The following is a 14,391-nucleotide window of genomic DNA, read 5'->3' as shown; positions in this document are numbered from 1 at the left end:
AACCAGATTAAGGTGTCCACCCCCACGTCAATTTTCATGGTCGAATAATGTACAATTTTTATCAGCAGACTGTATTTCCTCCCTCCGCCTTCATTTGAGCAGACAAAATCTTCCAAAATATTAAAGCTGCCACTTCATTTTGTCAAATCTAATAAAAGCATTATTGTTCCTCAAAAAAACCTCACACAATTTATTTTCACGAGATATACAGCCCTAAATTTGATGTTAAAATCCACAATAAGTATTACCTTAAGACATCGTTTGGTTCGTTTGATAGGATAAGTAAATGATATCTAATAAGAGAGATTATAAAATAAAAAATAAGGATAAATAACACATTATGATAAATTATATGATACTTGACATGATTTTAACTTGTTTGATTATTTTTCTTAATTATATTATGATTACTAAAATACATTCATCATATATTAATTAGTAATATATTGTTAAAATGATTGAATAAATAAATAAAATTTCTAGAATTAATTTATTTTTAAAAAATATAAATAAAATTAAAATATTATATTAATTATTAAATTTTCATTAATTTCAATTTCCGAAAACAAATAAAAAATCAATTAATATTATAGAAAATAATTAATATTTGATAATAACATACATATGTATTTATTGTGATAATTAAAATACTAATACAAATTTGAAAGTTAAATAATGGTTAAAAACAATTATAATATTATGGTTAAAAATAATATAATAATAACTAAAATATGATAAATAGTAATTAGATTATTTATAATATTAATCAAATTTAAAATTATATTTAAATATCATTAAATTTGTTGAATTTATAATTATTTTGAACTTTAGGATATCAAAGGAAAATTTAAATTAATCAAACATCATCCTTTGTCTCCCAAAAGATTATATAACCATCAACAAGATGATGATAATACATACAGAACGGGCCAGGTGCGGGCTGAACGAGCCTATCACAATTTTAATCATGCACACCAAACACATGATAAATGAAAGTTTAGAAATCAATTACCCCTTATCATGCATGTCAAAGAATGGCTAAATACACCGTGACTATGTGAGTGAAGAAAAAAGTCAATGTGACACCCAAAACAGAAGTTTGATGCGTATCCATAACCAAATGAAGCTTCAAAAGCAAATTCTGGAGCCTAAGCAAAACCTTTTTGTGACCAACCAAGCACATGGCTTAGGTCCCTTGCAAAATCTTGGTTCGTACAATTCTTCCATTTTTTCTTAAAAGTAATAAGAAAACAAGCAGCAAAGCTCGAATATACATAGAGAAATCAGCTGACAAATATTTAATGACCATGGAATCTAAACTTCCAACAATGAAATGAGCGGAACTCACCCACTATGCTGTCATTAAAGTCCTAATCAACCAACGATTAACCTGAACAGATCTGGAAAAAAAACCCTCGCATCGACGCATGCGCTTTCATTTCCTTCTAATCCAAACACAAGATGGAACAAGCACGTTCAAAATATTAAAATCATGCTAGGACAGGAGACACAACACAGCATGGGAATCGGGACTCCATAAACGCATGATCACATACATAAATAAAAAAAAAAGAAGCGTAATTTATAGCTTTCACATCATCTATATTCACAATGAAGAAGAATGTACCGAAGAAAGTAAAATGATCCAATTTTGTTTTGTGTATGTTGAGATGGTGGCCGAGATTTTGAAGATACAATTAGAGTCAATGAAGGAACCTAACTACCTGATTGAATTAACTAGTGTTAGGTGTTTTAGTTACGCTTAAGTTACTATTTTCTGTTGACTTGTGTATGAGCAAGTGGATCACATACAATACAAAAGAGGAACCATTGTAAAATCACATTTTTTTCACGAATAACTTCTGAATAAAAGTTATTTGGCTTCTTCAATCTCTCTCGCACCGTGCATTGGATTTCTCTTAACAATACTTAGTGAATTTGTATCCCTCAAGAATGACGTCTGCGAGATTTGATGTTGATAAATTCACGAAGAAGAATGACTTCGGGATATGGCGTCTCAAGATTCGAGCTCTTCTCGTACATCAAGGCCTTGAGGATGCTCTGGAGGGGGATAAGAAATTATTGGAACCAATGTCCGACAAAGAAAAGAAGAGGCTCCTCGATAAGGCTCACAATGCCCTGATCTTATCTCTGGGTGACAGTCTTGAGGGAGGTTTCGAAGGAGAAATCTGTTGTGGAAATTTGGCAGAAATTGAAAAACTTGTACATGAACAAATCTTTGGCAAACAGATTGTATTTGAAGCAAAAATTATACACTTTCAAGATGTTGGCAGAGAGATCTTTGGAAGACCATCTTGATTATTTTAACAATTAGATCCTTCTAGATCTTGAGAATATTGACATCAAAATCGAAGATGAAGATCAAGCTTTGCTTCTCCTAAGATCATTTTCCAGTGATTTCGAAATCATTTCAGATACATTAATCTATGGTAGGGAAACATTAACTCTTGAAGAAGTGCAATTAGCATTGTTCTCTAAAGAACTCAAGAAACGAGTAGAATGAGTTGTTGATGTGTGAGCAGAAGGTTTGAATATCAGAGGTAGAAATAAAAAGAAAGAATCTAAACCCAGATGTGTTAATAGATCCAAATCTATAGATAGAAGAAAATGTTTTATGTGCAAAAAATACAGACATTTCAAAATAGATTGTCCCGATCTCAATAAGCACAATCTGGACGAGAAAAATGATCATGGAAATGCCAATGTAGCCTCAAAAGGATGAGTTCTTTGTGTAGCAAGAGAGGGAACAAATCAAGAATGGGTTCTTGACTCGGTTTGCTTCTTCCATATGTGGATATTGTGGATCTACCACCACGAGTGAAACCCATTGGATGCAAATGGGTATACAAAATTAAAAATAAATCCGATGGCAGTGTTGAAAGATTAAAGGCTCATCTAGTGGCGCAAGGATACACATAGCAACCAGGTATTGACTTCCATGACATTTTTTCTCTCACTGCAAAGATTGTGACAATTGTTGCCTCCTCAATGTGGCTGTGATCCATAATTGGCCCCTCTTTCAAATGGATGTGATCAATGCATTTCTGCAAGGAGACTTGGATGAGGATATTTACATGAATCTTCTGCAGGGCTACAAAATCCTGGGGGAGAGAAAGGTGTGCAAGTTGAAAAAATCGTTATACAGTCTAAACAAGCTTCTCAAGAATGGAATGCGAAATTCTCAACTGTCATGATTGAATGTGGTTACTGTCAGTCTCAACATGATCACTCCTTGTTCTTTAAACAAGATCATGCTTCAATTACTTTGCTTGTAGTGTATGTTGATGACATTGTCATCACAGGAATCAGTGCAGTAGCAATCCAAAATTTGAAAATGTTTATTCACTCCAAGTTGCAACTTAAAGGCCTTGGGCATCTCAAATACTTCTTAGGCATTGAAGTTACACGTTCTACAGAGAATATATACCTTAATCAACGGAAATACGCTTTGGAACTCATCAATGATGTAATGCCCGAGATTTTATCACTGTAATCAGACATTGATTAATTAACAGATTTGGATGAGACACTGAGTTACTTCGAGAAGCCGATCCAGAAATTTTATCGTAAAAAAAATCAACTCAGAACGAAGACTATTCCGCTTGTGAAAGTTCCAGAAATGTAATGCCCGAGATTTTATCACTGTAATCAGACATTGATTAATTAACATAATTGAGATTTCAGGAGCAAAAGGAAGATGCGAGTGGAAAATCCGAGCGCCGGTACATGGACCAACATTTTTGTACATAATGTTTGGCGCCCGAGCGGTAGAAAATGACCGCCCGAGAACCAGTGCGCCACAAATTGAGTACTTGGACAGAATGTCTGGCGTCCGAGCGGTAGAAAATGACCGCCCGAGCACCAGTGTACAACAAGAATAGCAACTAGACAGAGTGTTATGCGCCCGAGCGGTAATCAGTGACCGCACGAGCGCCGCTTGATATGTATGAAGAATAAGACGTGTCCTTACCATGCAAGTTGGTATACATACATATATACATACTCTTCATTCCCCTTCAGAGCTTCAGAGAAAACCGAGAGATTCCAAGGAAAAGCTTCAAGTTTCTTTGAAGACTATAATTCTGATTTTACGAGATCCGTCCGCCCGATTTGGAATCCGACTTTAGTTTCATACTCCTCGTGTTAACGTCTTCACAAGGACGTAAGCTTTCTTATGTTTTGATATGATTTGAAAAGATGATATTGAAGGAATCATATATGATCAATATATGGTGTTCTTGAGATATTAGACATCGTATAATCGAAACCGGATCGAAGAACAGATACCGTATGAAATTGTTATGATTTATCAGATTTTATTTGATTGAGATTATAAAGATTTGATATCAAATTATGTTTGTTGATTCATTATGAGTTATTAGGATTTGTATATACTGATTTTGTATTACCGATATCACAAGATTGCGATATTATGCCGTCAAAACAGAATTAGACTGAGTTCTGATTATATCTGGTATTGATTGGGGTATTGTTGATATTGTATCCTCGAATATGTTATGCCGGATCTATATCGAATATTTCAAAGACATAACAGAGCCGAAACCTCGACGAAAGAAAGGTATAAATCAATGTTAACCGGGAGATACGACTTGAGTTAGAATTAACTTGAGTTTCCCTAAATCACATACTTGTTTGTTATTGTTTTACTACCTTGTATTACTTGAATGTATATGCTTATTCTATTGACTTATAGAATATCAGAGAATCGAGGATAGATTACGAGAACGAGTCATTGGCAGAGGTGCCTAGGCATTGGATGTTTGGTTATATCGATGTTGCTTAGGAGTAGATCAACTTCTATTGCAGATATTCGATATGTTATACCAACGTCCGGGAACCGGGATCCCTAGACTAGACCAGATCAGAGTCGAGTCAGAGATATGAGTTTGAGTTATAGTTTTTTATCATTTCATGTTTCAGATTGCTACATGTTATTGATGATTGTTATGCTTTCTTATATGCTTTTATATTATTGCATGTATACGTTGTTTATACTGAGAATGTTATTCTCACCGGAGTTATCCGGCTGTTGTTGTGTTTGTATGTGTGCATAACAACAGGTGGGACAGGATCAGGGTCAAGAAGAGGATGAGAGATCAATATTAGCGTGGAGAATCGGACCCATAAGTAGAATATATTTCAGCACTTGATGTATAGTTATTGAATCCTAGTTTGACTTTAATGTATTTGTACAAGACTTGTACTTTTACTTTTGACATGTATATTAGATTTATTATCTTATGTTCCGCACTTATGTATTTAAAAAAAAATTAGACCCAGTTTATTTAATTGATCCAATTATTCCCAAGAACGATTAAGAAATGAATTAGCTTCCGGGTCCCCACAGCTGACACAGGTATGGCAGGGGCCAGAACATTTGATACTCCTATGGAGCAGAACAGAAAGTACTTCACTAGCCATGAACTCGATTCAAGTATGCAGCAAGCTCAAAGAAATGTTCCTGCAAATACTTTGTTGATTGACCCGAATGAATATCAGCGCCTCGTTGGTCGGTTGATATACCTAACTATAACTCGACCTGAAATTTGTTAAGCGGTTCAATCTCTCAGCCAGTTCATGCATGATCCGAAGGCATCTCACATGGATGCTGCCATTCGAGTTGTTAAGTACATTAAAAGAAGCCCCGACCAGGGAATTCTGTTGAAACCTACTGATTCTTTTTCCATTACAGCATACTGTGATTCAGATTGGGCTGCTTGCCCCATGACTCGTCGTTCAATTAATGGTTATTGTATTAAACTAGGGGCATCACTCTTATCTTGGAAGTCCTAGAAACAAAACATTGTTTCACGATCATCTGCGGAGGCAGAATACCATGCAATGGCAACCACCAACTGTGAAGTAATTTGGATTGTTGGTCTTTTGCATGACATGGGAGTTCAGGTTCATGGCCCAGCTACGCTGTTATTTTTAAGCAAAAGACAACGGTTTCTGTGACAATATGCCCGTCCACTACAAGAAATTTTTAAATCAACAACACCTGTACGACAACGGTTTTAACTAAAACCGTTGTTAAAAAGTTTTTAACAATGGTTTTTTAACAACGATTTTAGTTAAAACCGTGGTCGTAGAGCGTTTTTTTAAGCAAAATACAACGGTTTTATAAAACTGTTGTCTTTTGGGGGGTCAAAGACAACGGTTTTTAGGATCAATGACAACGGTTCTATAAAACCGTTGTCTTTGAGCATTTATGACAACGGTTCTATGAACTGTTGTCTATTAGCGTGTTTTTTGGACAATCGACAACGGTTTGTGTGGGCTGTTGTCATATTTAGCAACGGTTTCGCAAAAATCGTTGCTAATTTTAGAGTCGATTTTCATAAAACCGTCGCTATTTAACAATTGCGACGGATGTACTTAAACCATCGCTAAAGTTAGCGACAGTTTTAATAAACCGATCCTAAATTTAGCGACGGCTAAAATTTAACTGTCGCATGTTTTCACTTAGCGACAATTTTGTTAAAATCGTTGCTAAATATAACGACAATCATGAAATAAACCATCGCAAAATTTAAATTTTGAAAAAACCGGCCTAATTAGCGACGGGATTACAAAGAACCGTCGCGAGTGATAACTGTCGCAAATTTTCTATAAATACCGCCACTTTCGATCCATTTTCTTACACCTACCTCATAACACTTAAAATTTATCTCTCTTATATACGATTTTATTTTCGATTTAATGTAAATTTTTTCCCTTTAATTTTTTGTAAATTTTTAAGTGTTAGTTAAAATCAGGAATTATGTTATTATAATGATATTGTAAGTTTTTTTTAGATTTATTAAATTATTAAAAGTAATTTTTTTTTTATTTTACCGAAAATATTAGCGACGGAAATCATTATACTACCATCGCTACCATCGCTAAAGTAGCGATGGAATGCAGAAAAAGTTGTCGCTAATTTTAGCGACAGTTTCTTAAGTCCGTCGCCATATTTGTAGTCGACGGTTTTTTAATCCGTCACTAAATAGCGACGTTAAACCTAAAGCGTCGCTAAGTTTGTAGCCGACGGATTCTCATAAACCGTCGCAAATTATAGCTCCAACAACGCAAAAAAACCGTTGTCTTTGAGCACACCCTTTCACAACAGGGGCTTTAACAACAGTTTTAAAACAAAATTCACATTGTAGTAGGCCTTTTTTCTTGTAGTGGCCATTCACATTGGTGCTAATCTAGTGTACCATGAGCAAACAAAACATATAGAGATTGATTGCTATTTAGTTCGTGAGAAGATCAAAGAAGGCCTTATCTGCACTAAATACGTTCCTACACATCAACAACTTGATGACATTTTCACAAAAAGTTTGGGGAAGACTCAACATGCCCACCTGCTTGGGCTTCTAGGTGTTCATGACCTGCATCAACCCTGATCAACCTTGAAGGGCATACCGATTCAAGCTTGTTGCATGTAAATATTTTTCTGGTTCAAGCTTGTTCACAACCACACCAAGTTTGAAAAGGGAGTGTTAATTGTACTCAAATACGTTTTTTTCTATATACTATTCCAAAGCACGTTTATTAGTTTCTTCCATATACTATATAAATGCAATGTACAAGCGGTTGGATTCATTAATGAAGAATAAGATTTCAGTTAGCTCAGTGAGCTAAATCCTCTTCTATTTCAGTTCTTGACAAATATGTTGTACTGTTTTTCTGCAGGCTTGTTGAAGAAGCTGACTACAAGTCCACTGAAGAATTGTTGCCAAGAAGGGCAATGAAAAGACGTTCGATAATTTTATACCCAAAACTGAAAGTGACTTCGCAGAATATACAGAACCAACATCCTATAAGCTTCGTCCTATGAGAAAATCTATCATTATATTGGTTGCTCAAAGCTGTAATGAGACTATCCTTGGCTTCTTTGCGAGGAGCAGGTGCCAAAGAAGTCGCCTCATCCGTGACTGCGGTTGCAAATGAGAAAATAGAAACAACAAAAGAATCCACTGGAGGCGAAAAGAAGACGTTGGAAAGAAGAAACAACTGCAGCATGTGTGCAAACCAGACGATGATGTTGTCGCTGATGCTTATGACGATTATGATGGCTGTGACTTTATGTGAGCAAAAAGGCTTTCAGCAGCATTTATCATTTTCACAACATTCATATCATTCCGACCGACCTCCTTCGGGGATAGTCCGAGTTTGTACACTAGTTTATTATATTTCCCTTAAATTTTGATTTTCAGTTTTGTTTTTGAGCCTGTAATAGATGGATACTCATGATCATTCTTCTTTGGTTCCATTGGTCCTTGTAGTTTTTGTTCATATTAAATGATGAAATTAATTAGTTTTTTGATCAATTTGAATTGATCTATCTATTCTTGCAAATTGGAGTAATCGAATGGATTGAAATCATCATTTTTATCTACTTATTTAAATAACCATTGTAAATGTTGAAAAATTGAATGAGACCTTTTTTCTAAAAAAAAAGAGCATAATATACAAATATATCTGATAAATTAATTGATAAGATCCGGGTGAAATGGATGAGCAGGGTCGGGTGCTCCACCGGATCAAATCAAGAATTTATAGTGTTGTTTAGGAAAATGAACAAGGTAGATGGCTTCGATCGTGACCTGCCCGATAAGATCCGGGTGAAATGGATGAACAGGGTCGGGTGCTCCACCGGATCAAATCAAGAATTTATAGTGTTGTTTAGGAAAATGAACAAGGTAGATGGCTTCGATCGTGACCTGCAAACAATGCAAGAAACTCGTGAATGGGCGCCGGAGGAGTGTCCGGCGTGGCCATTCCGATGCTTAAGTCAGCAGGTTATAAGATGATGAACTCGAGCAATATTTGAGGAAAAATACGTAGAGTGCTTAAAGTTCAAAGGTTTTTTTTTCGGACCATTAAATGACATTAATACCTGCTATTTATAGGAGAGGAATGGGTAGTTACCTCGGATTCCGTGTCATCTACTAAGTCGGTTTACCATACTAGCTTCTGATGACTTCTCGGACACTCCAAACTGATGACTTCTCGGACACTCCAAACTCAAGTTGTTCTGACAGATTGGATTGCCTGTAATGATCACACTCGAGTGTGGTTCACTTATCGAGGTAGCGCTATTCTCGAGGTTGCCCAAGTGGTAAAGTAACCGGGAACTCAACTCGGACAGGTGAGAGCTATGAATGAAAGCCCCAACGCCAGGGAAGGAAAGATTTACCCGGGCGCTCACAAAACGACCCGGTACCCCGGTTTGTAGATATGGGTATCAGGTGAACGCCGACCCAAATCCTTATAGGGGTATCACCACCCATCCCTAAAATAGTCGAGCTAGAGCTTGACTCGCTATTCCGATCCAGTCCCATATCATAGTCCCAAAGCCCGTAAAGTGAACTGTACACGCCGAGATTCAATTCCTCTCCTGCCTTAAGCCTCCGTTCTGAGTACTCTGGGGAATTTCAAAAGATATTATTACGAGGCATGCACCGGAGCATTGAATTCGCCGAAGATCGCTCATTTTCAAGGTAATAATGAGCATGTCCCCTCGATGTACGTACACGTCTTTTCACCTGTACGCACGATTTCATAGGCTTTTTGCGACCGTCCGATCGAATTCAGATCGAGGGTGGAGATTAGCGCTTTCCTCTATAAGTAGTAACCTTACTTATTCTTTCGCCATATCTCAAAGATTTTCATCGAATAAGCGAAATGGCAGGCTCGAGTAGTTCGAAAGTCCTGGATATGGCGGAGGAGCTTATGACATCTGAAATAGAGAAAAGGAAAACGGCTATGGAGGACGAAGTCTTCCACAAAATACTTCATTTCTGGGAAAAAATTGTACGAGCTGGAATCCTCTCAGTATGTAGAGGGGGTTCCTACTCCTGAGAATGTGGCTCTTATGCGGAAATATCGTCGACGCCTCAGTGTTGCGGATTACGTGGACATCTTTACTCACCATGGTGTCTACGCATTAATGCTACAAAGGGAGCTGAAGATCCTGGAAGATATAGCCGGGTCAGATAGCTTTGGCAAGACCGATACCGGAAATCTCAGTGGTTGGTTGCATAAATGGAGGGTTTTTGTTGAAAAGGAACATCTTCGTGTACTCTCTGCTCATTTTTTTTAAGTAATGAAATATCCTTTTTGTTTTGTTCTGGCATATATCTGGTAAATGACAAAACCAAATTAATAGTAAGTAAATAATGAAGATTAACACGACTAATACTTCTCAGACTTTAAACCAAATGCTTGGGCTTCTGAAATCCCGGCCTGCCAACCAATATGCCCGAGTCCCGAATTTGTAGTCCTAGAAAAGGAATAAGCCGGGACAAAGAATCTTCCGGTCTGCTGACGTGGTGTCATAATGATATGCGATTTATTAAACTCCTGCCGAACGAAAACGTTCCGTATTCCGAGATACATCAGATTTGACGCTTTGATAACTGTTCAGACCCTTTCGCCTGCCCCGCACAATTTACTAGGGACATCCTGATCGTCCATATGTCTAGATTCGACGGTTTCGATCAACTCTTGCCTTTGAATAATAAAGGAGACGATTCGACTGGCTGAGACCCTTGGACTTTCTCCACATTTAAGGACATTTGCCTATAAATAAGAGGGTACAGATGCAAAGTGACCCTCAATCCAAAATGTCGAGTTCAAGTGGCTCCAGTGCCTGCAGCAGTACACATGTTCTGGTGACTCCGGAAATGCGTCCTCATGTGGAAGAGCTAAAGAAGAGAATTGAACAGCGCATATGGGCGAAGGTCATGGCCGTGCGGGACAAGGTTTACGACCTGGATTATACCTACCGCAATCGTCTCGCCACTACTCGAGCACAAAGAGCAAGAGCGAGGAAGTATACCCGAGAGTTTGTAGTAAATCGGGTGACAGATCTGGTTGATGACGAAGTTCTGCTGCACATGATGCTGTGGAAATAGTGGCATGCTTTGAACAAGATAATGAAGGAGGAATCCTTCGTCAACCTCTGCATTCACGAGTTAACTAATTGGATAACGGAGTGGCAGGATTCTGTATCTTATATAATGGATCCCATAACTTTTCGCCGCTATTTTATGTAATGGAAGTTTTATCGATTTTTATTGCTTCATTACTCCTCTGCAAACAAATCTTGTACAAATTTATGCGGACTGAAACAACAGACGTACCATAAATTGTAATAACCCAATCTTTAAAACTGAAACTACCCTTGTGACATACCTGATGAAAATATGGTTCCAGGATCTAGTGTCTCCTGCATTCAGAACATACTCCCGGGCTGGTCAAATCTTTGGATTTGTAACAAAATACCAGGGTCTCGGACTACCCGGACTTAGAAATCACCATCCCGGGTCTCTAGGTTTTCCGAGCTACGAGACAAACCCGCCGGGGTCTCCAAAACCTCCCGGCTTACCCACACAGCATCGTAATGACACGTGTTCCTCTATTCCAACGGTCAGTAATGTTTCGTATTCCGAGGAGCAGTAGGCCTGACACTAATCATGGCGTGTGTCCTTTCGCCTATCCTCACGGATTCCTAGGTTCATTTCATCCGTCCGATCTGCTTTCAATCAACGATGCAGATCCACTCTCTCTTTTATAAATTCTAACCGCCTCTTTCTGGAGAATCATTTTCAAATTCGAAACTCCGGCGAAGCCCTTGCGAAAAATCCTCTCAAAGCTTTTTTACGAAGTTTCTCCCGTCTCCGGTGCACCTCTGATATTGCCATTTTCCCCAACCGCCTGTCTTCAAAGTTTGTAAGTCTTTCTTTATAAAATGTCTAACTCTACTTCTTCCACTTCTGGGGCCAATGCGCGAGGCTCGCCTAGCGACGAATCCGCTGCGCTATGTTCCGATGCCTCTCAATCTCCCCCACCCCGTCGCTCTATTACCCAACCTGCTAAGAAACCAGTAATCCCTCCCATCAGACCTTCTTCTTCTTCTTCTAAACTCTCCATTCCTAGTCACTCCCGAGCTCTTGCCCCAAAGAAAGGTAAGGGTAAAGCTCGGGCCGCGGGCCCCCCTTTTGCTGAGGCCCCGGGAGTTCCCTGGTTCTCCTCTTTGAGCAGCACCCTGCGCTCGGGGGCGGATGGGGAACTTAGGACCTTGGGTAATATTTCTTCCACTCTTTCTAACCTAATACCTGGGTCCTCGGATAGGGCAAAAAACCCCCCTCCCGGGTACACTACTTTCTTCCGAGATCAAATTAAGAATGGTCTTAGGTTTCCGGTTCACCCCTTTTTCATTGCAGTCGCCAAATTTTTTGGCATACCAGTTAACCAATTTCACCCCAATTCCTTTAGAATAATGGCTGCTACTTATGTCCTCTTCCGTATGAACGATTTCCTCATCAACCCTCTCATCCTTCATTATTATTTTTCTTGCCGATTCGGGGATAATGCCTTTTCCTTGACCTCCCGGCAAAACACCCGCTTCCTTGATGACATACCCTCTTCGCAGAAAGGGTGGAAAGGAAGATACTTTTTTATTCGACTTCCGGGAAATCTTCCCTACTTGACCGGTTTTCTCTCCTCTCTCCCTACACAACCTTCCCTTCCTGGCACTTATAAATTCGAAGAACCCTTCATTGTAAGCCAGGATTTGGTGGAGGGGCGCAAAATACGGGCAGCTGAGAAAGCTGCCCAGGAGAAGGATCTGGCGGCTCGCCGCGCAGCCGCTGAAGCAGAAAAGAAACGAGCTGCTGAGAATGCGTCTCAGAGAGTCGAGGTTGCCCGGGAAGATCCTCATTTGGACAACACCATCCGGGGGATGGCTGAGACTTCAGAGGAAACTGAGGATCTTATTCCTCTAAGTCAGAGGAAAAGAAGAGCGGTGGCAGAGCCCGAGCTGGTCATTCTTGAAAACCCGCCTGATGGGGATCCAAGTGCTTCCCAGTCTACCCAATCCCGACCTTCCCAACAGCCTGCTGAGGTTCCAACTCCTGAGCTTCCTTTGAATAATATTTTTTCCGAAGGAGCTACTTCCAGTGGTGCCAAGCGCTTTAGGCAGATGCTTCGTCCTGCCGAAGCAATTTTTCTGAAGAGTCTCCCTGCTAGCAGCAGGTTTCTTGAAGGATCAAACCGGCTTTTCTCTGTAAGTTCTCTTCCTTTCGTCTAACATATTCACCGGTCTATTATTTTTGAACTTTGTTTTCGTTCAGGCTGCTCAAATGATAGTCTCGGCCTTCGAAGAGGTGGCCTCCGTGGCTACTAAGACGAACAGGCAAGCTCGAGCGACTCAAGAAGTCCACGACCAACTTCGAGAAGAGATCGCTCGGGCTGAAAAGGCGCATGAGGAGAAGGTCGCCGGTCTACTTGCTTCCTTGGAAAGAGCCAATCAACAATTGGCCTCAACTCAACGGGCCCGGGACGAAAGTTTGGCTCGGGAAGAGGCCTCTCAACGGCAAATTGCTTTCCTGGAATCCCGGGCTCGATTTCTCGAAGAAGAAGCCACTCTTCAACAACATCGGGTTGTGGCTGCTGAAGATAAGCTCAAGCTTTTCCAACTTACTCACGAGGAATGGAAGACTGTCTTCCTTCAATCTTCGGATTTCCAAGCGGCTGTTGAAGATAGATCGTACAACTACTTCAAAGTTGGCTTTGCGAAATGCCGGGAACAATTTGAGGAGGAGGGCTTAATTCCAGCAGACAAGGAGGGCTTTCCGGACATAGACCGAGCCATCGACTCCCTTCCTAAGGATGATGCTGCTAACAAGGAGACCGAGAAGGCTCCCGAAGAGGCCGAGGAGGAACCTGCTGCAATATTTTTAGTCTAGGATTGTTTCTTTATATTTCCATGCTTTCTTGTGTAATTCTCGCCCCCGGGCTTTGGTTATGAAAATTATTCTCCTTTTCACAATATCTTAATCTCTGGCGAACCAAATATTTTATATTCGATAGGAAGTTAAAGAATGCGAACCTTGCTAAATACAGAACCCCGAGCTCGGGTGTAACTCCTTGGGCTTTCTAAATAACCAAGGTACGGAGTCTTGGGCCGGGAAGCATGTCCCGGGACTTGGGAATGGTCGAGGTGTGTCGCCCCGAGCCAGGGTGTAGTGCCCTGGGCTTTTAGATAACCAAGGTACGGATACTTGGGCCGGGGAGCATGTCCCGGGACTTGGGAATGGTCGAGGTGTGTTGCCCCGAGCCAGGGTGTAGTGCCCTGGGCTTTTAGATAACCAAGGTACGGAGCCTTGGGCCGGGGAGCATGTCCCGGGACTTGGGAATGGTCGAGGTGTGTTGCCCCGAGCCAGGGTGTAGTGCCCTGGGCTTTTAGATAACCAAGGTACGGAGCCTTGGGCCGGGGAGCATGTCCCGGGACTTGGGAATGGTCGAGGTGTGTTGCCCCGAGCCAGGGTGTAGTGCCCTGGGCTTTTAGATAAC

At 40.1% G+C, this 14,391-nt stretch overlaps 1 protein-coding gene across 1 annotated transcript; it reads left to right on the top strand.

Moving 5' to 3' along the window:
* Window positions 1-5,400: 5,400 nt before the first annotated feature.
* On the top strand, window positions 5,401-5,835 carry LOC140838952 (uncharacterized mitochondrial protein AtMg00240-like). Its single transcript, XM_073205581.1, has 2 exons — window positions 5,401-5,551; window positions 5,597-5,835. Exons 1-2 carry the CDS (start codon window positions 5,401-5,403, stop codon window positions 5,833-5,835), a joined length of 390 nt encoding a protein of 129 aa, XP_073061682.1.
* Window positions 5,836-14,391: the final 8,556 nt, after the last annotated feature.

The sequence above is a fragment of the Primulina eburnea genome, chromosome 8 (genome assembly GCF_022965805.1).
Source record: "Primulina eburnea isolate SZY01 chromosome 8, ASM2296580v1, whole genome shotgun sequence".
Classification (NCBI taxonomy): Eukaryota; Viridiplantae; Streptophyta; class Magnoliopsida; order Lamiales; family Gesneriaceae; genus Primulina; species Primulina eburnea.
Note: the sequence above shows the minus strand (reverse complement) of the source record. Positions and strands in the feature narration are given on the sequence as shown.